The sequence below is a fragment of the Podarcis tiliguerta genome (assembly GCF_965153285.1).
Source record: "Podarcis tiliguerta genome assembly, chromosome: 1".
Classification (NCBI taxonomy): Eukaryota; Metazoa; Chordata; class Lepidosauria; order Squamata; family Lacertidae; genus Podarcis; species Podarcis tiliguerta.
Window position 1 is genome coordinate 97,285,411 of NC_139534.1, and position 26,424 is coordinate 97,311,834.

The 26,424-nt window shown below is 41.6% G+C and overlaps 1 protein-coding gene across 1 annotated transcript in view; it reads left to right on the forward strand.

The window, feature by feature from the left end:
- AQR (aquarius intron-binding spliceosomal factor) overlaps positions 1–26,424 on the forward strand; it is a 51,651-nt gene that overhangs the window by 14,052 nt on the left and 11,175 nt on the right. The window contains exons 11-26 of the mRNA XM_083452336.1: positions 249–365; positions 1,550–1,663; positions 2,641–2,744; positions 3,657–3,759; positions 6,941–7,061; positions 7,553–7,694; positions 8,078–8,256; positions 9,744–9,911; positions 10,804–10,973; positions 17,091–17,332; positions 18,458–18,598; positions 19,416–19,485; positions 20,914–21,024; positions 22,966–23,075; positions 24,667–24,802; positions 25,674–25,883. Coding sequence (XP_083308462.1) covers positions 249–365; positions 1,550–1,663; positions 2,641–2,744; positions 3,657–3,759; positions 6,941–7,061; positions 7,553–7,694; positions 8,078–8,256; positions 9,744–9,911; positions 10,804–10,973; positions 17,091–17,332; positions 18,458–18,598; positions 19,416–19,485; positions 20,914–21,024; positions 22,966–23,075; positions 24,667–24,802; positions 25,674–25,883 — 2,238 coding nt within the window. The remainder of the gene's footprint in view (positions 1–248; positions 366–1,549; positions 1,664–2,640; positions 2,745–3,656; positions 3,760–6,940; positions 7,062–7,552; positions 7,695–8,077; positions 8,257–9,743; positions 9,912–10,803; positions 10,974–17,090; positions 17,333–18,457; positions 18,599–19,415; positions 19,486–20,913; positions 21,025–22,965; positions 23,076–24,666; positions 24,803–25,673; positions 25,884–26,424) is intronic.

The following is a 26,424-nucleotide window of genomic DNA, read 5'->3' on the forward strand; positions in this document are numbered from 1 at the left end:
TCTCTGTTTTTGGTTTTGCGTTGTTTCTGATCTTTGTTTAAATTAGCCCATTGGGCAAGCCCTGTGGGCATTCCACAGATACTACTATCAAAATGGATATTGCAAGGACCTCATGACACCTAATCACTATCACTACCACCTTTTTTTTTTTTTTTGAAAGCACTGAATTCTAACCATTTTTGTAGTTACTAACAGCCTCCCAAATGTTGACATATATGTGATTGTTTATTTTATTATTATTATTATAGGCCCTGCTTCCAACACGACGCTGGTTTAACACGATACTTGATGATTCCCACCTCGTTGTGCATTGTTACTTATCCAGCCTAGCCAAAAGGGGCAAGGAGGGTCACCTTTTCTGCCAGGTACGACTCGCTTTGATTTTGCAGAGCACTTCTTTCAGCACCTCAAAATCCTCGCTAGCCAAGGCAACACAACATTATTACCAAAAAAAATACAGCATCACAGCTGGAAAGTGATGGTTGGCAACCACTGCTTGCTGTTGGCCCCTGTTGTGTTGCTTAATGAGAAGCATGTAATACAGGAAGGCAGCATAGTGCAACTACAATGGCTAAACATTGCTGACTTTGGGGGGGGGGGCACTAGATGGAGAACAACTTTTTTTAACAATTTTGTTAAACCTGCTTATATTTGGGTTTTTTATGCTAAAGCCAATTTTAAAAGTATGGATGAGCTTTAGGGAGCTGCACCTAGACTAGGGGCAATTGGCACAGCTCTCAATATTGCCTGCAAGGCCATCTTCCTCAAACCATGGCCACCTGCCCACACCTGAGATCATAAGGAGCAGGTACAGATGCGGCTGGATCAACTGCGCAACCGAGTTCCCCCACCGCCCATCAGCTGCGTCACTGAGTTCCTCTTGGGGAGTTTGATTGTGCAGCTGATCCCTGCACAAAGCAGCTTTGCCAGCTCTATGAGCGTTGGGCCGGCAAAGCCCCTCATGCTATGCTTTCAGTGCCTGACAACCAGCCTCCTTTTGAACACTTGGGAAGCTCAGTGCAGGGGACTTTGGTAGGGGCAACAGGCAACCCACCTGTCCATCTTCTGGCGCTTTAATGTTGTCAGGTCAGGGTTGCCCTGCAGGGGTGGGGACAGATAACAATCAGGCCTGCTGGGCCTCATCTAACACACACACAGAAGTGTAATGTCAGATACATTTAAATAAATGTTTACTGTATGTATGACTAATGTTGGATGTCGGCTCACTCATGAGGTGTGTGCATATTCTGGACGTGATAATACATCCTTTACTTCCCCTTTGGTAGAGGGAGAGTAATAATGGAAGGGTGAGAGAAAACATGAGAAGCAAGGGTCCAGCTTCTCCTCACTATGTTCTCTTACAGCTGGCTTGTAATGGACTGAAAAATGAAATTGCCTTCTCTAAGCAATGAAATGATACAACTTGTTTTGTTTGTTTTGCATTTTGGAAATAAAATGAAATATCCCTCAACTATATAGTCTTAGGCCCCATGTGGTGGTTGAAGACCCTGCTTTTCTGTATATCTAATTTGTCATCATTTTGTTTCAGCTTTTAGACATGCTCAAATTCTACACTGGTTTTGAAATTAATGACCAGACTGGAAATGCATTGACAGAGAATGAGATGACTACTATTCACTATGACAGAATTACTTCCCTCCAGGTATTTAACGGCCTCCGGTGGAACTGAAGGCATTGACATAGGTTTAAGATTGCTTGTCAGACAAGGGGTGATGACAGATTTAAAATAAACCCACCTCATTTGTAGGCTTGGTTTCATGGGTGGATATGTCTGTTCTTAATATGAATAAAGTACTGTTGGTAAATAAGTGATCATTCAGGAAACTTTGATGTTTGGGGGCATGTCCTTGGTTTAGTAAGTGGATAGTACTGAAAGTCAGCTGCCAAAGCCCTGTGCAGATAGCCAATCTGTCCAGGCAGGGGGGAATTTGAATCATGCTGGCATTCCCCAACTCCCACAGTGTGGTGTGCTGTCCCTCTCCTGATGTTTGCATTAAGCTTCATGTTAACATAGGAGGCAGTCAATACATACAGATACAGTAGCGTTTGAAATGTTTGGCCCCTCTCCCTTGTAATCATTGCAGCTTCTGTTAGAATTAAAATAGCTGCCGTGTCTTTTTTGTTCCGACTGTTTTCTTATCAACCACCCTATCCTAACCGGTATTCAGAAAAAAATGGACATCACTGAGTTGCATCCAACAAATTTGCCCCATTCATGCCTATATATTGGGATATCCTTTCCACTTCCTGCATGCCTCTTCCCCAAGTCTGTTCTGGGGATTCCCCCAGCCCTCTAAAGCAGATTTGGGGGTCACACACAAAAAGTAGAGGGGGGGGGGGACGAAGTCTTATTGTGCAGGTGGAAGTCCTTGTGCTAATGGGACAGCTTTGTTGGTTACAGCCAACATGGAAGTGTGACACAGTTCTCATGTGTGAACTCAGATCCACTAACAATGTCCCCCCCCCCCCAATAAATCAGGTTGTCCTTGCTGTGAGCTAGCCTTATGCTATTTGTGGAGGTTTGTACTTGGCCTGTTAAATTGCAGGGTGTTGCATAAGTCACGTTGCCAAGTAAAGACAGCATTTGATTTCTCATCCTGGTTCTTTGTTGGATTCTAGAGAGCCGCTTTTGCACATTTCCCAGAACTCTACAATTTTGCCCTCTCAAATGTATCTGCTGTAGACACACGTGACTCCCTCATAAAACTTTTTGGACCTTTAAGGTAAGTTATATTTTAATTAATTTTATTCTCATCATTTGCTTCTTCTGGGTGTGAATGATTTGGTGTGGGGAGTAGGAAATCCCACAAGTTCGCAGTGAGTTGCTGATTGTTTGAGCAACAGTTAGTATTGGAAGCCCCCTTTAACAACAACAACAACACCACCACACCACAGCTTGGTTATTCTAGTAAATGTTTTGCCTAAATAAACCCTGAAATGTTTGCCTAAATAGAAATAGTGGCCACCTGTAGTAACCAAGCAGTAGAGAAATTTAAAACTATGATTCAGAGAATCATGAGTGATCTCTTGTTTACTTTATCCAAATAATAACTCCCCAGAGTTTTAAGAGGGGTGAAGGGAGGGAGAGCAAAGGCAGCTTCTGAAAGGCAATGTCTCTTGTTGTTTAGTCGTTTAGTCGTGTCCGACTCTTCGTGACCCCATGGACCAGAGCACGCCAGGCACTCCTGTCTTCCACTGCCTCCCGCAGCTTGATCAAACTCATGTTTGTAGCTTCGAGAATACTGTCCAACCATCTCGTCCTCTGTCATCCCCTTCTCCTTGTCTCTTAGTATATGTGTAAAGGCTATCTGGTTTACAGCCTTAACTCCACTGTTTGGGGGTTTCATATGTCAAAAGAAGTTGCTGAATTTGTCTGATTGTAGGTTGTTTTTTTAATTTAAAAAATATGAATAATGATCTCTGTCAAGAATCCTTTCAGTGTTAGGTTCCTTGCATAAGAGCAAAGAGTGTTAGCTAAAATGCAGAGTGGCCCAGATCAAAATCTTGGTCAGTAGGCCACACAAATAGTTATTGTACTTTTTGGGGGGGAGGACACTGACAGAAATTCAAAGCAAACAGCTCCATTTATTAAGCTCAAGCGCTATGTGACTTTTGCTTTATTCTTTATTCTTCAGTCCAGAAACACTCCACCAGGTGGCATCCTATCTCTGCTTATTGCCAGCCCTACCTGAAGAGGAAAATACAAGCTATGACAAAGAGTTTCTGCTCGAGCTGCTGGTAAACACCCTTATGTCTGTCTTTGCTGGGTCAAGCTGTTTTCCTTCTGTACAGTGATATCGATGATGTTGAATAGGACACCATGATTTTTTATCAAGGCATTGGATGGCAGGCTGCCCCCCCCCCCCCCTTCTGTCCTTGGGTTACCTCAAATTCTGCACCAGAGACTCAACCATAGTCTGGGTCGGGCTGCAAATCCCTGGGGTGTGCTCCAAACCCTATGCACTGTGTTTTCACATCCTGTCAATAGCACAAAGAATTGTCAAGAGTACATGAATTCATAGTTTCAATAAGTTATATATTAGGATCTGAAAGGAGAAAGAGGACAACTTCTTTTTATCACAGTAGATTTCAAATGTGACTAAAAAGAATTAACTGAATTAGGGTTGGGTATAGGCAGTGCTTTTTTAGGGGTATGTATACGCATACCCCTAAACATTTTGTGAATCTAAGTTTGGCCTCATTGAGGGGCAGTATTTCAATATGAGTAGGAAAATGAGAGTACCCCTAAACATTTTTTTAGAAAAAAAAGCACTGGGTATAAGCATTCATAGGCCTCCTAGGTTAAGATTTATGCCTAACTTTGCTGTGTTGTGTTCACATTTATTAAAATGTAGTAATTGGGGGGAAAACATAAATGTAGAGCAGGGATTTTGGGGGTGGGTGGGTGAAACCTAATTCCTATGGACCATTTTTAAATTTTAACTGACTCTGTTCCTTTGATTCCACCCCCCCCCCAGCTTTACCCCTCAAAAATCTCCCATTTAGCAAGGATTTTTTTCTGACATTATTAAAGGCGTTATAACCTCATGGTCAAGAGTTGGGCACTGTTGGAGTGAATGGGGCTTTAGCTGACACATTTAACGCAGTGTTTCTCAAACTTGGGTCTCTCGCTGGTTTTTGTACTACAATTCCCTTCATCCCTGACCACTGGCCCTGCTTGCTAGCTGGGGATGATGGGAGTTGTAGTCCAAAAACAGATGGAGACCCAAGTTTGGGAAACACTGCATGAAAGATTTATATTTGTGGCATAGCATGGATATTTAAGCCATTTAATAAATTCTTCCTTCTAACTGAATGGTCATTAAGACCTTTTTAGTATGAAGGGTATTAATTATTATATGATCTTACTCAAGCATCTTAAATATCAGTCTTGTGAGTTTTTTAAAAATGCACTTGCTTGGGAAAAATTGTTCAGTGAAGTTGTGCCGATCACAGTTCTTAATTTGTCAACATTATTCCAGCAGTGCTTGTGTATTTTCAAGTCTTTACATACTGTTTTAGTTGCCCACTCAGATAGCGCTACTGAACTTTAATTTGCAGTTACATTTATTTATTCATGTGTCTCTCAAGAGACTCACAAACAGATGGAGGCAACATCCTAACATGTCTGGTTTGAACTTTGCATTTTGTGTCACAACGAGGTCACGCTGCTAACTATTGTGTGATGCCACGAAGATTTACTTGTGTTGGGTGGTGGTTCAAGCTCTCTGCAATGTTGCTAATGCGTCGCTGGACGTGTGCCATGTGCTCTGAGGCTCTGTTCAAAACTGTATTCAGAGCTGTGTAGTCTTTCAGCCGACCAGTGGACTGCTGGGGAAGAAATACATTTTAAAATTGTTATTCAGGACTCCCTTCCTCTTCCCCTCCTCCAAATATGTAATATGCAGCCTAGATAGGCTTTTGTTAATTCTGTGAATGTCCCAAATACATCACAACTTTTTAGACTTACATAACTGGGTGCTTGCAGTTGCGTATAGCAATGTATCTGGGGTTTTTTATATTCCACAAGTTTTGGGACTTAGGTTGTAGAATGTGTGTCTAAGGTAAAGGGACCCCTGACCATTAGATCCAGTCGTGGCCGACTCTGGGGTTGCGGCGCTCATCTCGCTTTATTGGCCGAGGGAGCCAGTGTACAGCTTCTGGGTCATGTGGCCAGCATGACTAAGCCACTTCTAGCAAACCAGAGCAGTGCATGGAAACGCCGTTTACCTTACCGCCAGAGTGGTACCTATTTATCTACTTGCACTTTGACGTGCTTTCGCACTGCTAGGTTGGCAGGAGAATGTGCGTGTAGCCTGGTGCAAATGTCACATTGCCCAACTGCCTAACCACAGTTAGACAACTGAGAATGTGTTGTAGACTTCCGTGCTGCTCACGCAGTCTCCTATCCCATAGACATCACCCTCCTTTCAGTTTCAAATCTCCCTAAACTGGGTTGTATGTGTCCTCTAACATTTTCAATAACCATGGTTAGCAAACAACCTAATTCACATATAATGCTAACCATTGTTGGATCCAAAATTAAGAGAGAAGAGGGAATGCCTGCATCAAGGTAAAACAATTCATGAACCTACAGCTGAGAGGGGGAACTTTTCCCTCCAGATGGTGCTGAACTACAACTTGTATGAGCCCCACAAGCATGGCCAATGTCCAGGAGTGATGGGAGTTGTAGTTCAGCAATATCTGGAAAGCCAAAGGTTCCTCGCCTGCCAACAGGGTATTTTTTTATGAGTGTGGTGATCGGGCACAATTTTTCATTTTGTTGCATGTCCTGGCGAAAATGGAAAACTAAACAATACAACAAATAGGAGCGGCTTCAACAAACTTTTAAAAACATATTCAGAGCTAGATACTGGCAATGTGGCCACATAATACTAAAACATGATTTGGTGCTGTATGGATGAAGCTGAGCAAACCCAAGCCAAGTGACGGGCTGATATGCTCTCCCCTTGTGCGATGTGGAGGAGGGCGTCATTGGGGTTCCTAGTTTAAAACAAACTGGTTAGTTTAGCAAGCCAGCCTCATAATCCATGGTTTGAAGTTACAGAGTATGTTTTAAACCATGATCACTGGTTTGACTGTAAAGCTCAGCCAGGATCCTTTAAAAGTGAGACTAAACTCTGAGTGTCTTCCTGGTTGCATCAGAGGAGGAGATGGGACAGGATTGTTCAAGCCCGATGCTCATTTAGGATTGTCCACATTTGTTTTTGTTTGGCTTATGTCGTGTGAATGAAACTTGCATGTTCAGCATAAAATAAAAAGGTTAACTTTTTATTTGCAATTTACCTCTTAAACCAGCTTAAGTGAGAAATAGTCTTTTCAGTCTTCTTGAGTATCCTTCTATAAATATTTGTAATTTTGTTTAGGGCACATGACAAGATGTTTTTGTCTTTTTTAGGTGTCCCGGCATGAATGTCGAATTTCTCAAATTCAACAGCTCAATCAAATGCCTCTGTATCCCACTGAGAAGATTATTTGGGATGAAAATATAGTCCCAACTGAGTACTATTCTGGTGAAGGTATGTTTTCTGGAAAATGCTTAAATTTTAAATGTTTCTGGTCTGCCACTCTGCCTAATCATGGATTGGTGCAGTTGACATGATTGGAGTAGTTGTGATGGTGTACTATAAAACCTCCCATAGGGGGCTGCACTCTGTCTTTATACAAATCCAGGATTGTGCTAAAGAAAATTCTCCAGTGGTGGCTGCACAGTGATGGACTAGTGCAAATATTGTATAGAGAGATGGCTTCCCCAAGTTCCCATACTGATGCGGAAGAACAGCATGGGGCTTATCCAACTAGCTCCTGCTAGCTATGTAATTTTTGATTGGGGCTGGTGCTCTGAAAAGGAAAGCTTGTGTAGAGTAGGTTCCCCTCTACACAAGTGCCTTTTAATGAAGTGTGGCCCTGCTCCATGTGATTGTAACTGCATAAAGGTAATGGCTGAACAAGTCTGATGTGATCAACAAACCAACCAACCATTCCTCCTCTCCCCTTTTTCTTTCCTTAGGCTGCCTTGCCCTCCCGAAATTGAATCTACAGTTTCTTACTCTCCATGATTACCTCCTGAGAAATTTCAACCTCTTCCGCCTAGAGTCTACTTATGAAATCAGGCAGGACATTGAGGATAGTGTCAGTAGGATGAAACCATGGTAATGGATGCAACTATAATCTTGAAGTTGTTGGATCAAGAAAAACTTTCTTCTGTGTGTGATTTCTCAACTCCCACTCCCCCCCCCCCCCGGTTTTTCTGGAGCCATTAGAAAGGTGTTGGGTTTAATAGAGCATTCCCTAGGGTGAGTTATAATCTCAAACAGGGTCTGTACAGATTATTTGCTAATGGCAAACAATTTCCCTTGGGCTGAATTTCCTGGATAAATTGCAGGAAGAGATGCCGTGCCTTGGGTTGGTTATTCCCAGCTGTAGGATTGGCGGTCCCTTGGTCCCTTCCAGTGGTATAATTTTGTATATATTAGCTTTGGCGTGTGTTAGAGATCCAAATGCAAAAGTCTCTTGTTTTGATCTTGCTCTTCAGGCAGTCTGAATATGGAGGCGTTGTCTTTGGTGGGTGGGCTCGAATGGCACAGCCCATTGTCTCTTTCACGGTCATAGAGGTGGCAAAGCCCAACATTGGAGAAAACTGGCCCATGAGAGTCCGAGCGGATGTCACAATTAACTTGAATGTTAGAGACAACATCAAAGATGAATGGGAAGGTATGTATATGTGTGTAGCTACAGCAGTGTGACGTCACATCCCCGGTTATTTGGGGTGAATGTTAAGTTTGTATGCTTGTTGTGTTTAAAACGCATCTTTTCCCTATTAAGTCCTGCTGCTTAAAGAAAGAATGCTAGTGCTCTCAGTAACACGTAGTTTGGGAGCATCAGTTCTTCCTAGTTCCATATTTTTGAAAGGGGGAAGAAAGCATTCTTTTATTGGTCTAGCCGTTCTATGACAGGAGTGATTAAAAGTTGGTATGGGGATAGCTAATTCCTCTGAGAGATTTTTGGGCGTGAGCCCTATATTCTGACTCAGAAACCTATGCCCCCCTTTGTGAGACTGATCTGGAACTGTTGTAACAATATGCAATATTCATTCTGTGTCACCATCCACCCATTTTCCTATATCTACAAAATGCCAGTCATTTAAAATGGGAATATTACTTAGAGCTGCAGTTCTGTAAATCAATGGGCATCAGTAAATAGTCTGATCCTGCTAAGTCTATTTGGGTAATAGATATGAAAGGTGAGAAAGATTCTGACTTAATTGAAATGAACATTTCTCTGATGGGGTTTCTGTGTGTTGTCAGGACTTGCATGCCACTACAGTCTTCTCTGTGTTCCCTAGTGTATTATCTCAAGGCAATGCTTTGCTGCTTGGGGGATTATACTTGGATTGACCTTTTTGGCAAGATGCATAGGAACAACTATTCATGCTCTGGGGGGACACTGATGGCTAGTTCGGAAATTCAGCAACAGACGTGTTTAAGATACGATGGGATTGTGTAATCCTTTTGGTTGCATGTCCTGATTCAAAATGCAGAGCCTGCACTAAAATGCACTAAAGTATTGTGAATTTTTATATTTTTAAAACATTTGTTTGGATTGGGATCCTGGCTTCAAGCCTCAGATAAGCTTCTCTTCCTACGTTCCTACATTCCTGGTGGAGATCTTTGTCTTGGAAAAGGTCTACAAATGTATATGAATAAGATAATCACATATTAATGATAGCACAGAGGACAGAGATAAAGCTGCTACTGGCTTAATTATATGCATGTCCTTCGAAAACTATTTCTGTACAATCTCCCTTTTGCTTTTCACTGACCTAAATTGTTCATTTATTCAAGACATTTATATACCACCTAATTATTTGCATTTCTAACCTGTGTACATAAAAGCAATACACAGAAAATGGCAGAATAAAACAGTAAAAATGTACCCCAAAACCAAACACTACGTTAAATGGCCTGCTGAAACAAGACAGTATTGATCATATCTCTGAATTCAGCAAGGAGGGTGGCTGTCTAATCTCAATTGGTAGGGAGTTCCCCAGGCTTGGACCCACTACACTGATTACACAGCTTCTAATTGTTACAAGCTCTGGGTATGAGCCATGTAGGGGACCAACATTATGAAGCTACAGTATAAAATAACCACTACACCTGCAAATGATCAGAATGCACTGACGTTTTCCCTCCATTTAGGTCTGCGCAAGCACGATGTTTGCTTTTTAATTACTGTCCGACCCACACAGCCTTATGGTACGAAGTTTGACAGAAGGCAGCCATTCGTTGAGCAGACAGGACTGGTATATGTGAGAGGATGCGAAATCCAGGGAATGTTGGATGATAAGGGCCGCGTCATTGAAGAAGGTATGTCGATAATATCTGAAAGACCGTCTCCTTCCCTGCAGACCATCCTGGCTATTAAGATCAGCAGAGGGGGCCCCTCTTGATAGTTCAGGCTGCCTCAGAAGTTTGGGAGGAGGGTATTTGCTGTGGCATATAATTTATCGAGCACCCTTCCCACAGAGGTGCACTTGCCTTCTTCACTATAAAGCTTTTGGTGAGTGATGAAGACACACCTCTCTGCCCTTGGCAAAGATGTCTGAGATATCTGTTTGCAAATCCCAGCCTATTCTTGTGATTTGCGATCGGATTTAACTGCTTTAAATTTTGAATTTTAAATCATTGTAACTGTGACCAGCTGGCTAAAGGATGGGTAATAAATAAATAAGGAACAACTGAATATATTTAGTTAAAATATGAAAGTGACATCTACATTGCACTTAACGGTAGGCATAATTTCCCCGCTAACAGCATGTATGTGATTTTGGCTCTAAGATGGTGAATGTTTCCCTCTCTGTAGCAGCCTGGCTAGGATGGGCAAGCTCAGAAACCCTGAATATGCCAGTTCTTGCCAGGCTGTAGCAGTGCTTATTCTAGAGATGGTAGGGACAGAGCTGGTTGACCTGATCCATTCAGTGACACTGGCTGGTATGTAGAGCTGACCTAAATAGTCCCAATGCCAGTCACCTGTTCTTGGCAGAATGGATCACCAGATGTGAGCCAGGAAGGGACAGTCTTGTTAGGCAGGGGCAAGGAGAGGAGAAAGGGGCAAGGAAAGTTGGAATCAGTTGGAGAGGATTGGCCGTGGTGTGAACAGATTACTCAAAAGTTGTTGTTGTTGTTGTTTTGCAAGGCATTTTCTGTTTAGTTTATCTTTCAACAACTTTGAACTTTATTTGCCTTTCAATGCAAACAGGACCAGAACCGAAACCAAGACTTAAAGGTGATTCCAGAACGTTTCGAGTGTTCTTGGATCCCAATCAGTATCAACAAGACATGACCAATACCATCCAAAGTGGAAGAGAAGATGTCTATGAGACATTTAACATAATTATGAGGAGAAAGCCAAAAGAAAACAACTTTAAAGTAAGTCAAGGTGCAATTTTCTGTTTAAAAATAAATGTTGAAAGTAGAGTATTTTTTGGAATTTGTGTCAATGTGGGCCATATGTCCATTAAAAAAATGTGTGGTCCTCCTCCTCCTCCTCCCACTGTTTAGTTGCTTGTCTTAAATCTTAAACCCATTCATGGTGAAACTTCATGCACCTAAAGACCTAAATTTCCAAATGAATCTATTGGATATTGGACTCACCAAGTTTCAGATAGAATCCACAACACAGATCACCTTATTATCAAAGCAACATTAACTTCGGTCAAAAGGTTGTTAGTTCATCAGCTTTCAGAATTGCAAGCAAGATGGTTCTGCTTTATAAGCTATGATGTAGTAATGGTTAAATTAAGAATTCGTCACGAGAGCATCTGCCTCTGCTGCTAGCAGTGTAGTTGTAAAATGAATCATGCTGGTATTAGGGGTTTTCCCCCTGAGTGAAACAGTTTAAATCTGCATCAAATGCTGAAAAGACTGCTCAGTGTTCTGCTGAAAACAAAAGTTTTGCCTTCAAAGTTTTTAAAAGGTTATTTGCAAGCAAAGGACAGTCAGACAACCAGATAATACAGAAATGATTTGGCAGTGTCTCTTTAATTTCACATTTTTCTCATGTTAAAAGTTAAACCAATTGATGAGGCTCAGCCTGCTTCTTGGGATTGCTCTATCCCGGAGGATAGGTTATCCCTATCTGCTCTATGCCTCCTTGCTCACATAACAGAAAATAAGGTAAGTCATTCTCACTAATGACAAATGTTGGTAGTGTGTCAAGCAGATAGCAGACAGCTTGATTTCTCTGCTGAGCCTGTAGGGAGAAAGATGCAAAAATCTTATGTAGTCTCCTAAATTAAGCAAACATGACAGCTGTAGAAGCACAAACATAAAGCGATAGCTAAATATGACAGTCGGCACTTCGCCATGGTAGGTCTGCCCTCTTGCCTTTTATTGCTTGTGGCCACTACATCAAAGAAATATTAGTATTTTGGAGTTTGTTTCCCTTTATACTAGTCATCTGTTGAATAAATACATTTTTCAAAGACGGAATGTTGCCATTTTTAACCGATCACCTCAAATAACCTTGTGTGTCATAAATACAGCTGCTGCTTCATCGATTGGGAAGATCAGGTATTATGCAAATCCATGCAAAACTCCACTCTTCCTGTCTGATCATGAGGTGATGTCCATCTGCTACGGCACTTAAAAGAGTTTTATCAGCTGAGCAGATAACCTGTTTTACTGTTGGAGTTGCCAATTGTCCTGAAGTGGTGAAACGAAGATTAATGCCTAGTGCTTTTAAAAAATGGATTGGACTTTCTAGAAAGAAGAAGGAGTCCTTTGCAATTATTGGTGCAATTTTTAGAATCCTGGTTGCTTTGGCTTACCTGTAATCTCCTTTTGTGCCGAGTACCTTTACATGTACTCGGCCAATATTAATTAGTTTATAATTGGCAGCACAGTTGCATTTAGTCTCGGAAAAGATAAGGTGATATATTTGGATCTGTACATGTAAGAGCCTGGAAGCTTTCAAATTTCACCGAGGTCTTTATGAGATAAAGGGTGTCTAAGTCTGAAACGATTTGGAGATCAAGGTTACTGGGAAGGACTTCTGTTCTAAACTCTGGAGAGCTGCTGTCTGCTAGTATACAATACTGAGTTAGATGGACAAGTGACCTGATGTGGTGTAAGATAGCTTCCTATGTTTCTAATGCCCAGGACAATTTTTGTGTCTTACTACTTGCAAGGCTGTCATCCAGAGTTGAGCATTTCCCAATGGCCCAGGCCTTTAGGAGCAGCCCATCACTGATCCAAAATGTTGGCTGGAGCCCAGACAGATGTGGCTGATGCTAGCAGCTGCCATTTTTTATTTCCCCACAATACCTCGTTGGCATTCCTTAGGAGTGATATGGCCTCGGGGCTCCAGAAGTATTGTGAGGAAATGGCAGGCGCCAGCAGTAATGTTGGCTGGCTAGACTGACTGCTTTTCATTTTGCTGTTTTTGCTGCTACCCTTGGCTGCCACTGTCACTGCTGTAGCAAAGGTGAAAACATCAGCAAAACCCTGCCAGGGCACACATACTAGTCACATCCACGGTAAGAGGAGAGATGCCCACCATGAAGGTGCCAAGTGCCCTGACAAACCTGGCACCGGTCTTGACTTCAGGATCAAGCTTAACAGTATGTTGATCAGCAAGAGATCAGGTGGACATTATTTTTTATGTCCTGCTCTTCGCTTACATGTTAGAACTAGTAAATATCCTCAATGCAGAGGATTAAGTAAAGGAGCCATCCTTCAGATGCGAGGCCACATATTTTGTTTTAAGAGAAATTTCACAACTTAATCCAGTTAGGAAGGGAGACAGGGAACTAAGTTGTTTTTAAGTATGAAGATCCCAAACTATTGTTTATTAGATAGAACAGTGCCATTCTGTACATATTTAAAGAGACATTTCCAGAATATTATAGGGTAAAAAATAATTCATAGGAGGCCACAAATTTTGACTCTGCTTACTAGACGGCTACAGTCTGGGATCACCTACTGACTTCTGCCATATGCAGGAGACTTCAGACCGAGGGGGTTTCCTAGCATATTGGACTTTAGAGCAGGCCAATCTCCATTCAGCTGGGTGGAAGAGAGCTTCTTGTTGAGTTTTGGAGCAGGCAGAAGCAGTTTGCATTGCTTTTGTCTGCTTCAGAGCTCTGCATGGTATAAGAAGACCCCTTCCTCAAAGAGGCTTCTCACGTCATGCTGAGCAGGGACTGTCACCGGGGAAGGAGGGATGCTAGCTGATGTCAAGCAGGTAAATGGATTTTTTAAAGAGTATGTACACACATTTTTATTTTTAAAAAATTATTTATTTGAATTTTCAACTTAAAATTTTACAGAGATATAACAAACATAGATCATAAAAACAAGATTCCAAGGAATCTCCTGGACTTCCATCCTCCCCTATGTGGATCCTATTATTAATCAGTTCTTCCCGCATCTTTTATGATAATCCAAACCCTTTCCTTCTTCCATTGTGTCCAAAATCAATCTTAAACTACAAGTGCTATTCCAGTCCTACTAACGATCTTAACTGTTTACAGTGATCTTTAAGATAAGTTCTAAATCAGGCTTCCTCAACTCTGCCCTCCAGATGCTTTGAAACTACTATTCCCAGCATCTCTGACCACTGGTCCTGCTTGCTAGGGATCATGGGAGTTGTAGGTCAAAAACATATGGAGGGCCAAGGTTGAGGAAGCCTGCTATAAATTTTCCCCATTCCTTATTAAAATTTTGGTCTTCCTGATTTCTGACTCTTCCGGTCATTTTAGCCATTTCAGCATAGTCCATTAACTTCATATGCCATACTTCTCTGGTAGGAATTTTATCTTCTTTCCATCTCTGGGCCAGTAACATCCGTGCAGCCGTCTATACACATTTTAAAAAGAGTATTCGTTATTTGTCTTGTATTTCATAACATGGTAATATATACAAACATGGCCTGCAGTATTATTTCTCCACATGGAGGACTGAATGGCCTTGGGGCTGCTTTGACTGACCTGGTGTCTCCACCAATAAAGCCACTGTCTTCTGGTGGTGACTCGTGATTGCACTGACACATCCCCCCCCCCCCCGCCATTGCACTCATGTATGTCTTTGCTAGGAAGCAGCTGCTGTATTTTATGAACATCCTGCTCAGGCATTACTTCCTTTGCACAGCTGTGCCCTAAAGCTGCTCTTTCTGGAATGGTTTCTCTGTGAATCAGATCCGGGTGAAAGTGACAAAGTAGTCTGTTTTGATTAGGATTTGAATTTCACAACCTTTATTATTTTGTAGAATTTTAAAAATTAGTTTTCAATTACATTCCAATAATAACCTCATTATAACAATGCAAATTTATAATACAATTATTAATACCAATCATTCAAATACCAATTAATATAGTTTAATTAAAGTGGCCCCCTGTGTGCTAGATTTGATGGCTTTCCGGTTTTCTTTATTTCTGCATTCCAAAATTTTACTAGTTTCAGTTATAATAATAATAACAAATTTTATTTATATCCCGCTCTCCGCAGCCGAGGGACGCGGGTGGCGCTGTGGGTAAAACTTCAGTGCCTAGGACTTGCTGATCGCAAGGTCGGAGGTTCGAATCCCCGCGGCGGGGTGAGCTCCCGTCGTTCGGTCCCAGCTCCTTTCTCCTGATTGTTGCTGTTATCCATCATGCCTTGGGCGGAGCTGATATCCCATTGTTGTTCCAGAAATTTCTCCATCACTCCATCCCATGCTTTGTTGTTTTGCACCAAGAACTTTTAACAATAGCTGCAAAAGTCACTCTGTCCCAGTAAATAAACTGTTGTCACCATTCCCCCCCCCCCCAGCCTGGAAGGAAGTGCGGTCTGTCAAACTACAGATGACTCAATAAGAAAACTTTGTCAGTTCCTTGGCAGCACACAGACTCCTTTCATCCTTCCAGCTGGATATATATGGCCAATTATCCTTCCAATTAAATTAAATTCCAAGTCCTTTAGTGTTATTCAGTTCATAGATAATAAAGGATGGGAAAGAATCAGCTCTTGAGTTGATTCTCTTCTTTACACGCACAGTTCCGTTTGATGTTATAATCCATATTTTTAATTCAATTTCTTCCATCCTCACTTGTACAAGTATAATTTAAACTAACATTCAGGAGAGGGTTGCCAAATCATAAATGTAGAGAGGAAACCAAACTGTAGGCTCCACTGCCCCCCACCATCTTTTGCACTGAACGAAGTCTTCTCTCAAATTCAAACCTTAACGACAAATTCAAACCTTTGCTGGGCATGTTTAGCCTGGAGAAGAGGAGGTTAAGGGGTGATATGATAGCCATGTTCAAATATATAAAAGGATGTCACATAGAGGAGGGAGAAAGGTTGTTTTCTGCTGCTCCAGAGAAGCGGACACGGAGCAATGGATCCAAACTACAAGAAAGAAGATGCCACCTAAACATTAGGAAGAACTTCCTGACAGTAAGAGCTGTTCGACAGTGGAATTTGCTGCCAAGGAGTGTGGTGGAGTCTCCTTCTTTGGAGGTCTTTAAGCAGAGGCTTGACAATCATATGTCAGGAGTGCTCTGATGGTGTTTCCTGCTTGGCAGGGGGTTGGACTCGATGGCCCTTGTGGTCCCTTCCAACTCTATGATTCTATGATTCTATGACCTTGCAGTTGGTTCTGTTCCGCAATTTGTGATCTCAGCTCTTCTAGCGTGCGCCTGTACTTTAGTCCAATTAAGCTGTAATTAACAGGAGAACTTAGGATGCTGAAGCATAGGATGCTAAAGTGAGGTTAAGCAAACAGCTTCCAGTCACCTCCTGGAGCCGCTGGAGGACAAGGGGGCATGGCCAAACATAAGGCTCACCTAGGCTCATTCTCATAACAATAAACCATAGTTTATTATTATGTCTGACTCTTTGATTGAGGAGGGGCAGAACTGGTTTAATAGAACTATTTTATGTGGATTAACTTTGAAATTAAATTGGGGCTTGATCGGTAACGACACTTAAGCTTATTAGATAAGCAATCCTAAAAAAGTCCCCTCTTGCGTCTTATTCCCCACACCTTGTGTTTTCTCACTGTTTTTTACATTGTAACCTGGCCATTAATGCCCTGAAGAATTTAGCTACCAGTACTGCGCAGGATGAAGAAGATAGAATATAATCTATTTTGTCCACCTCTGTTACAGAATATTCACTCTGCAGTGAATAGCATATTTGTTGTGATTCCATGTTTACAGCAACATTCCTTTTCTGGCTGATATTCCTGCAGATGATATAAAGATCAGCATCATAATTTTATTTTATTTTTTGTCAACTGCACTGAATTTGCTCATTCTAATGGGATAGTTCGGTAGTTAGAGGCTGTCCATAAATACTTCTTGTCTTGCTGAACTAGCTCTTTGTGGGCTGACGTCAGCTGAAAATCTAGTTACTGATTCAGTCTGACCAAACACCTGTCATTGGAAGAAAACTTATTTTCTCTGAAGCACACAGAAAGGCTGAAATAGCTTGTGAAGTTGAGTGCAAATCTCTTTGAAACCAGAGTACAAAACTGGCATTAAATCATGTCCTGTTTTATTTTAGGCTGTTCTGGAGACTATAAGGAATTTGATGAACACCGACTGTGTGGTTCCTGATTGGTTACATGACATTATCCTTGGTTATGGAGACCCAAGTAGTGCTCACTATTCAAAAATGCCAAATCAGATCGCCTCCCTGGATTTTAATGATACTTTCCTCTCCATTGATCACTTAAGAGCCAGCTTTCCTGGATACAGCATTAAAGTTACAGTTGAAGACCCTGCAATGCAGATTCCTCCATTCAGGTGAATTAACAAACACCACCTCTCAAATACTTCTCATGTTCATTCCGAGTCAGGCCTGCTCCCATCTGATTCTCATTTTCTTATGCATGGGCATGCCTGTCATAGAAAAGCATGCTAATGGTGGACAGCTTACGTTTCTGTGGAATTTCCATGTGTTGCACTGTGGGGGAACCACACAGAATTTTCCAGAAGGGCTCTTTCACACTGCTAATTCATAAGGTGCCATCTTCTGTTTGACTGAATTCCTGACTTTGGTAGCTTTACAACAGTGTTACCAAAACTTGGGTCGCTTGCTATTTTTCTACAACTGTTCCCATCATCTCTGACCACTGATCCTGCTAGCCATGGATGATGCGAGTTTTAGTCCAAAAACAGCTGGAGACCCAAGTTTGGGAAACACTGTAAAGCAGTATTCCTTCCATCTTCCATCTCTTCCCTCATGATTTTAGGAATGCTGTTTAACAGTTATTTCCTTCTTTGCAATTTTTAATGTATTGTACAGTGGTACCTTGGGTTACATACGCTTCAGGTTACATACGCTTCAGGTTACAGACTCCGCTAACCCAGAAATATTACCTTGGGTTAAGAACTTTGCTTCAGGATGAGAACAGAAATTGTGTAGCGGCAGCACAGCGGCAGCAGGAGGCCCCATTAGCTAAAGTGGTGCTTCAGGTTAAGAACAGTTTCAGGTTAAGAGCAGACCTCCAGAATGAATTAAGGTCTTAACCTGAGGTACCACTGTATGTAGTCTCTGTTCTTATTTTTTTGCCTTTGTCTCATGGCTCTAGAAATCTACTTTATTGATATCTTGATGCCTGTCCTGCCATTGCCTGAAGCAACTGCTGTCCTGTATATCAAATGGTCTCCTTATCTAGTCTCTCTCCTAAAAAACAACAACTCTTAAATTAAGAAAAGGAAAGCACACACACCATACTGTGTTCTCATGGGTTTCAGTCATTTCAGATTTAATCTTCCCTGCCTCATGCTGTCATCTTCATTTTGTTATAAAGGTCAAGGTTTGAGGGTACCAGGGCTAGCTAGTCTGTGGCGGAAAATAGTTCATTGGAAGAACAGTCTCATGTAAGAAATAACATGAAGCTGAAGAACAATGATTTCCCTCAACAGGATAACATTTCCAGTCAGAAGTGAAGCAGGAAAGAAACGGAAAGAGTGTGATGAAGAAAAAGCTGATGGCTCAAAAACATTGATTGTTGAGCCCCATGTCATCCCCAACAGAGGACCTTACCCATATAATCAACCCAAACGGTAATATCCATGTACATCTTTCTAAAGGGATCAGTGTTGAGTGCATTTCCGTTACAAAATGTCTGTCAGTGAAACAGTTTTTTAAAACATGAAATCATGTTTATAGGTTTGGATTTGCTTTCTCTGTAAGTCGTTCTTTCCATATGTTTCAGATGACATTATTTAGTTTATAAATATATATATATTCAAATGAGAAGAATCATTTTCTTGAGGTAATTGTCAAGTGGGTTATCACAATTTACTGCTTACAGAGTATTAAAGTGATCTTCAGATGTGCAAATCATATTTATACAGCTAAGTCAGTTTTGTTGGTAAAGAGTATGTTCTTATCATAGTTGCATTGTTGAGTGAGCAGCTCCTCAACATATTGTTGGTGTATTTTTGTTTTGTATGGAGTCATGCATGTTAAAATGACATTTAGCAGTAAGTATCTAGTCCTTTCAAGCTCAGTGATAAAATATGACTTCTGACGTTGATCAAATTAGCTGTTTTGGTCAATGGCTTTGCAATATCTAAATTACACGTGATGAACCGTCACTTAATAGTTTCAGAACAGTCATGTAATGACTTGGAGTACTGTAGTGTTATCTCAGCCCTAAAGGCAGAAATTGATTTCTCTTGATATTTGTGAATTCCTTCATCTACCCAAATAATGTAAAAAGCATATTTTCTTTAAGCAAGTTCAGGTCTCCTTGACTGCAAAGAAAAATAACATGAAGGAAAATATTCATGAAGACTATATTGAATAAATTCATATAACTTCAGTTTCTTGTCTCATCCTCTGGATTAACTGAATTTACTTTAATTCAATTTTCAGCAATACAATTCAATTTACCCATACACAGATTGAAGCTATACGCGCAGGAATGCAACCTGGATTGACAATGGTAATGATGCATATTATTACATGTTTCCTCTTTTATTAACAAATTATGTTTTTTAATATTGGCTAATCTATGAAGTACATGCAACTCTTATTTCTTCTGCCCACTGTGTAAAATTAAATGGTGCCAAAAGCTTGGTGTGCTCCTTAACATTGAGTAGATTTGTATTTTTCACTAGACACTTAAGTGGGGAAGGAGAGGGGGGAAATGGATTTTTTCTCAAAAAAAATAAAGCTTTACCCGCTGACCAAAACATTTCCTTTGACTGGAAATTTTTGTTCCATGTGGCAGAGCCAATATCAGTTTCAGTAATCAGAGTAATAGTTTTATTAGATCAAAAGCATTTTTAATGGCTTTTATGGGATTCCTCCCTTTGGTTTTTCTATGAGGTTTTCCCTTTTTGGAGATTCAGGAAATAATAATAATAATAATAATAATAATAATATTTATACTCCGCCCATCAGTCTGGGTTTCCCCAGCCACTCTGGGCAGCTTCCAACAAAATATTAAAATACAATAGTCTGTTAAACATTAAACGCTTCTCTAAACAGGGCTGCCTTCAGATGTCTTCTAAAAGTCTGGTAGTTGTTTTTCTCTTTAACATCTGGTGGGAGGGCATTCCACAGGGCGGGTGCCACTACCAAGAAGGCCCTCTGCCTAGTTCCCTGTAACTTGGCTTCTTGCAGTGAGGGAACCGCCAGAAGGCCCTTGGAGCTGGACCTCAGTGTCCGGGCAGAACAATGGGGGTGGAGATGCTCCTTCAGATATACTGGACCGAGGCCGTTTAGGGCTTTAAAGGTCAGCACCAACACTTTGAATTGTGCTCGGAAACGTACTGGGAGCCATGTTCACAATAGAACCATTAAATCAGATGTTGGGGACCTCCAGCCTACTGGCCAAATTTGTCCTGGGAGGCTGTTTTCCCTAAGCCACACCCTGTCATATTATGCCAGCTTTGGGGCAAGTAAAGACAAATGTAGAATCAGCAGTTTTAAAAGTATACTCCTGATTGTTTTTGGCTATTGGCTACATTAAGGAGTTCTGCCAATGCCTGCTGAAAGCAGGGCTTGCATGGCCCAGCCACCTGTCCAGGTGGCCCATTGGGGATGCTCAGCATCCAGCCAGTGGGCTGTATGCTGTTTGCCACCCCTGCATTAAACTCTTTAAATGTGTCTTCAACATGATAATGTATACAGCCCATGCCCAGATGGCCAGGATCAACTTAATTATCATTCAGGTCCTTGGGATTCCCTTGCCAATTATTTCTTCTCACCTTCACATGCATTCACATGTATGTGTGTATTTGCTCCCATTTACCTATGGGTAGTGTTGTTGTTGTTTTTTAAAAAACCACTTACAGCTCTGTTCTTGCCTAATATATACGTTTTCAGCAGTTTGTCCCCCAATGAGAAATTCCTTTTCTTTCTGTAGGTGGTGGGGCCTCCTGGCACAGGCAAAACTGACGTGGCAGTGCAGATAATCTCTAATCTCTATCACAACTTCCCTGAACAGAGGACCCTGATCGTTACACATTCCAATCAGGTAAATGAACGTTGTGCCCTGTTATTCCTATGACTATTCCTCACTTCAGTTTCAGAACATGTAGTGCAGCTTGCAGGCGGTCCTTCAAAGAAAGAAAGAGTTTTATCTAACTAAAAGAAAAAGGTAAAGGACCCCTGGACGGTTAAGTTCAGTCAAAGGCGACTATGGGATTGCGGTGCTCATCTCACTTTCAGGCTGGGGAAGTTGGAGTTTATTCACAGAAAGTTGTCCTGGTCATGTGGCCAGCATGACTAAACCGCTTCTGGCCCAACAGAACACTGAGACAGAAACCAGAGTGCACAGAAACGCCATTTGCCTTCCCGAAGCAGCAGTACCTATCCACTTGCACTGGCGTGCTTTCAAACTGCTAGGTTGGCAGGAGCTGGGACAGAGCAACGAGAGCTCACCCCATCACAGGGATCCAAACCAGCGACCTTCTGATCAGCAAGCCCAAGAGGCTCAGTGGTTTAGACCGCAGCACCACCCGCGTCCCTGTGTTTACCTTTTTATCTAGCCTTTTTATGTGCCACTGTGGAATGGGAGGCTTTAGGCTCTGGTGAAGCTGAGCAACGTCTCAGCAAGCACCGTGTGGTACTGCATTTTAGACTCAAGATTTTAGCCTCAAGACAGCATCTCCATGCAACATAGAGATGCTGCCATCATGTTGTATGGTGTCTTCACATGTATTCTGCATCATTGACTTTGGGGAAACACACCATGGGCCCAGTTTGCATATACAGTGGTACCTCAGGTTACATATGCTTCAGGTTACATACGCTTTAGGTTACAGACTCCGCTAACCCAAAAATAGTGCTTCAGGTTAAGAACTTTGCTTCAGGATGACAACAGAATCGGGCTCCAGCGGCGCGGTAGCAGTGGGTGGCCCCATTAGCTAAAGTGGTGCTTCAGGTTAAGAACAGTTTCAGGTTAAGTACAGACCTCCGGAACGAATTAAGTACTTAACCTGAGGTACCACCACATAGCTTGCTTTTATAAACAAACAAAAAAGCAAACAAACAAAACACGAGTCAACCACAAGTTGTTCCACTCCTGTGGTTACGTGGTCAAAACAAACTGTGATAAAAAAAGTGTCCTGTTTTTACATTTAATCATTAAAACAAACCAAGGTTTGTAAGCCAACAACAAACCATGGCTTCAGCTCAGCTCATGGTTTGTTGGCAGTAAATGAACCATAATTAAGCCACTTACCAGGGTTTTGGCATTATGTGTGAACCCTGCTAAGTGGCTTAACTATCGTTTTATATGATACATAATAATTAATAAATCACAGATAAAATAAATAGCTAAATTATGTATCTGAGTAGGCTTGCTGAAATAAATAAATAAAACAGCAGGTGTCTAAAAACAATATAGTGAGGGCACTGGCCTAATGTCAATAGGCATTGGACTAGATAGGAACATTGCTCTTTTCTAGAAGGGTTTTTATCAGCAGGTTTAAATCTTATACAGTCATACCTCCGGTTATGAACGTGATCCGTGTGGGAGGCACGTTCGCAACCCGCAGCGTTCATAACCTGAAGCGCCGCGCCTGTGCATGCACGCACATGATGCTATTCGGTACTTCTGCGCATGCATGTGACATCATTTTGCGCTTTTGCACATGCGCGAACGCCAAAACCCATAAGTAACCCATTCCGGTACTTCCGGGTTTGGCGCAGTCCATAACCTGCAGCGTTCGTAACCCGAGGTATGACTGTACATTGGTGTATGCTTGGCCCAGGTTGGATTGAAAGAGGGGTTGGGTCCTTTGGAATCAAAAGGCAAGCTTTCCTTATGGTCCCCAGTGCAAATAGCCTCTTCATATTTGTTTCGTTTCAATTTCTACCAAAATAGGAATGGTTTTTCTAACATCCAGGGTTTCCCCGTAATAGCATCTGGATTCCTAAAATCTACTTTCCTGTTGCTCTTGTCAATCTCCAGGCCTTGAACCAGCTGTTTGAGAAAATCATGGCTCTCGACATTGATGAGCGCCACCTCCTGCGCCTTGGTCATGGGGAGGAAGCACTGGAGACAGAGAAAGATTTCAGCAGGTGAGCTGATAGCTCATAAGAAGCAGAAGCATGTAAAATGTATGCACATAAGGAAGAAGGGTAGGGAAGACCTGATAATCGTTTGTTTTTATGGGGGTGGTTTTCTGTTGGGCAGCTTGATTTCTCTGAACAGCTGAAGGGTACTTTATTTCTGAGTCCTGCAACTTGTCCAAAAGCTCCAGGAGTAATGGAAGCAGAGTGACTCCTGTAGACTGTTTCCCTTGAATATATAAGGGAAGTTGCTGTAAATAATTGTAAAAAAACAAATACAAAACCATTTCACCAAAGGGATTTCATCCCCGCCCCCCGCCTTATTATAATAGAACCCAGGGTCATCCAGTGAAGCTGAGTGGTGGGAGATTGAAATGAAAGAAGAAACTGTTTCACACAATGCTTAGTTAAACTACAGAATTTGCTACCCCAAGAATGAGTGATGGTAATTGACTTGCATAGCTTTAAAAGATTAGACAAATTTATGTTGGAATTTCAGTGGCTACCAGTCACAATAGCTATATTGCCTCCAGCATCAGAGGCAGTGTGCTTCTATAATACCAGTTGTTGGTGATCACAACAAGCAGGAGTATGCTGTTGTACTCAAGTAGCTGGGGTAGCTCTGTTGGAAGAGCACGAGACTCTTAATCTCCAAGTCATGAGTCTGAGCCCCATGTTAGGCAGAAAGATTCCTGCATTGCAGGGGGTTGGATTAGATGACCCTCATTGTTTAGTCGTTTAGTCGTCTCCGACTTTTCGTGACCCCATGGACCAGAGCACGCCAGGCACTCCTGCCTTCCACTGCCTCCCGCAGTTTGGTCAAACTCATGTTCATAGCTTCGAGAACACTGTCCAACCATCTTGTCCTCTGTTGTCCCCTTCTCCTTGTGCCCTCCATCTTTCCCAACATCAGGGTCTTTTCCAGGGAGTCCTCTCTTCTCATGAGGTGGCCAAAGTATTGGAGCCTCAGCTTCAGGATCTGTCCGTCCAGTGAGCACTCAGGGCTGATTTCCTTAAGGATGGATAGTTTTGATCTTCTTGCAGTCCATGGGACTCTCAAGAGTCTCCTCCAGCACCATAATTCAAAAGCATCAATTCTTCGGTGATCAGCCTTCTTTATGGTCCAGCTCTCACTTCTATACATCACTACTGGGAAAACCATAGCTTTAACTATATGGACCTTTGTCGGCAAGGTGATGTCTCTGCTTTTTAAGATGACCCTCATGGTACCTTCCAATCCTACAATTCTGTGATTCATGTCCCATTGTGGGCTTCCCATTGGCATCTGGTTGGCCACTCTGAGAACAGGATGCTGACTTGATAGGCCTTTGGCTCTTCTTGTGTTCTTAAACTGCAGTGCAATGCAGCTTTGCAAACTGTGAAGGAACTCCCTTGTTCAGAAGTGACTTGCCATTCACTTTGGAAGGTGGTTGTTTGGGAAACAAAAGTTCAAATCTTCCTCAGGTGCTTAACACTAATCACATGATACTTTGTGTGTTTGTGTCCATGCAGCTTTTTCACAGTCCAGAAACAAATTGGTAGTCAGCAAAACTGATTCAACCATGTACCTCATTCTTCACTGCATTAATCTGATTTGCAGGTATGGAAGAGTAAACTATGTTCTAGCACGGAGACTGGAGCTTCTGCGGGAAGTTGGCCGATTACAGGAGAGTTTGGGGGTCCCTGGTGATGTTTCCTATACTTGTGAAACAGCTGGCCACTTCTTCTTATATCAAGTAAGAAATTAAATAAAGATCAGGCGTGAACATAGCATTCTAAGGAACTTAGATGGGGAATTGGGATGAAGTTCTCAGAACTTGGACTGAAGAACCCGTTGTTTCACTCTCAAATGCAAATGGGAACTGAAGCTATAATTATGCTGTTACTTCTTTTTGTGCCTATTGTTTCCACCCTGTGTGCGATGAGTCATAATTAGAAAGGCCAATGTTCTTGCTTTGTGTGACTTTTGGCAAGGAGTCTGAACTGGCGTGCCCTCTCTGCCTTGATTATATATTATATAAGCAGTAACCCACCTTGAATGTTGAGAGATGCATTCTAAAAGAAAAGAAAAGACTTTTTATTATTTGCAGGGGATCTCGGTGAGATGTTTCATATTTCCTAACGAAAAAAGTTATTTCAGTGTGTTTGTAGATATGTTACAATATGGACTTACAATGGTAATTTAAAATGTTGATCTTGTGTTCATAGACTAGGGTCCAGGGATGCACAAGTGGAAGGTACTTTCACATGCCCATAGTGGGTTTGCTGATTTCTGTCTTCCAGCTACATCTCCTTGGATGTCTTGAGTCCCATGCTAGAGAGGGGATACTTTAGAGCAGGCATGGCCAAACTTGGCCCTCCAAATGTTTTGGGACTACAGTTCCCATCATCCCTGACCACTGGTCCTGTTAGCTAGGGATGATGGGAGTTGTAGTCCCAAAACATCTGGAGGGCCAAGTTTGGCCATGCCTGCTTTAGAGGTTCCAGTAGAGCATGGAGAAAAAGGCCTAGTGCTCTCCCAGTGTTCTGTGCAAAACGCTTCGGATTCTGGCTGTAGTAAATACAAGATTGCAAAATAGCAATGTTAATGTGATCACTTTTTTCCAGGTAATGTCTCGTTGGGAAGAGTATATGAGCAAAGTGAAAGTTAAAGGCAGCAAACCTTCAGATGTTGCTGATATCTGCAGCTTCTTTCCTTTCCATCAGTATTTTGCAAATGCCCCTCAGCCAATTTTTAAAGGCAGATCTTACAATGAAGATATGGAAATCGCCGAAGGATGTTTTAGACATATTAAAAAGATATTCACTCAGCTCGAGGTAAGGTTTATAAGAAGTTAACTGTGGCATTCCTTTTTCTGTTATAGAGAGGGAAAGAAAGTTCTGATAATGAAATGAGTAACACTTCACATACTATACACACTATGTATACTGAATTTTCATAAGGTCCTGTAAATTGAAACTTGTCAAACAGTAAATAATGTAAACTTGGAAACTTTCTTGGGGTTGCAATTCTTTGAAGAGAAACGGTTGTACAAAAGATACAGCTGCATTTGTGTGTGTTAAATTATATTACTATAAAGTATCCTATCAGGAGTGTTTTAACACCTGAAATGATAATAAATATTTATTTTTTAAAATGTAAGTCATTGGAGATATAGCAGTATCAAAGTAGATTTTTTTTTACTTTGATGAGATTGTCCTAAAAAATAAAGAATATTTGAAGAATAGGGTTGAAGAAAGGGAAGATAGAGCCTAAAACAGTAATCTTGGAAATACTAAAAACCATATGCAAAAATAGAATCAACAATTGGTGGGGTGCTTGCTTCTAAAAGCAAATATCTTTTTTTATTAAATGATT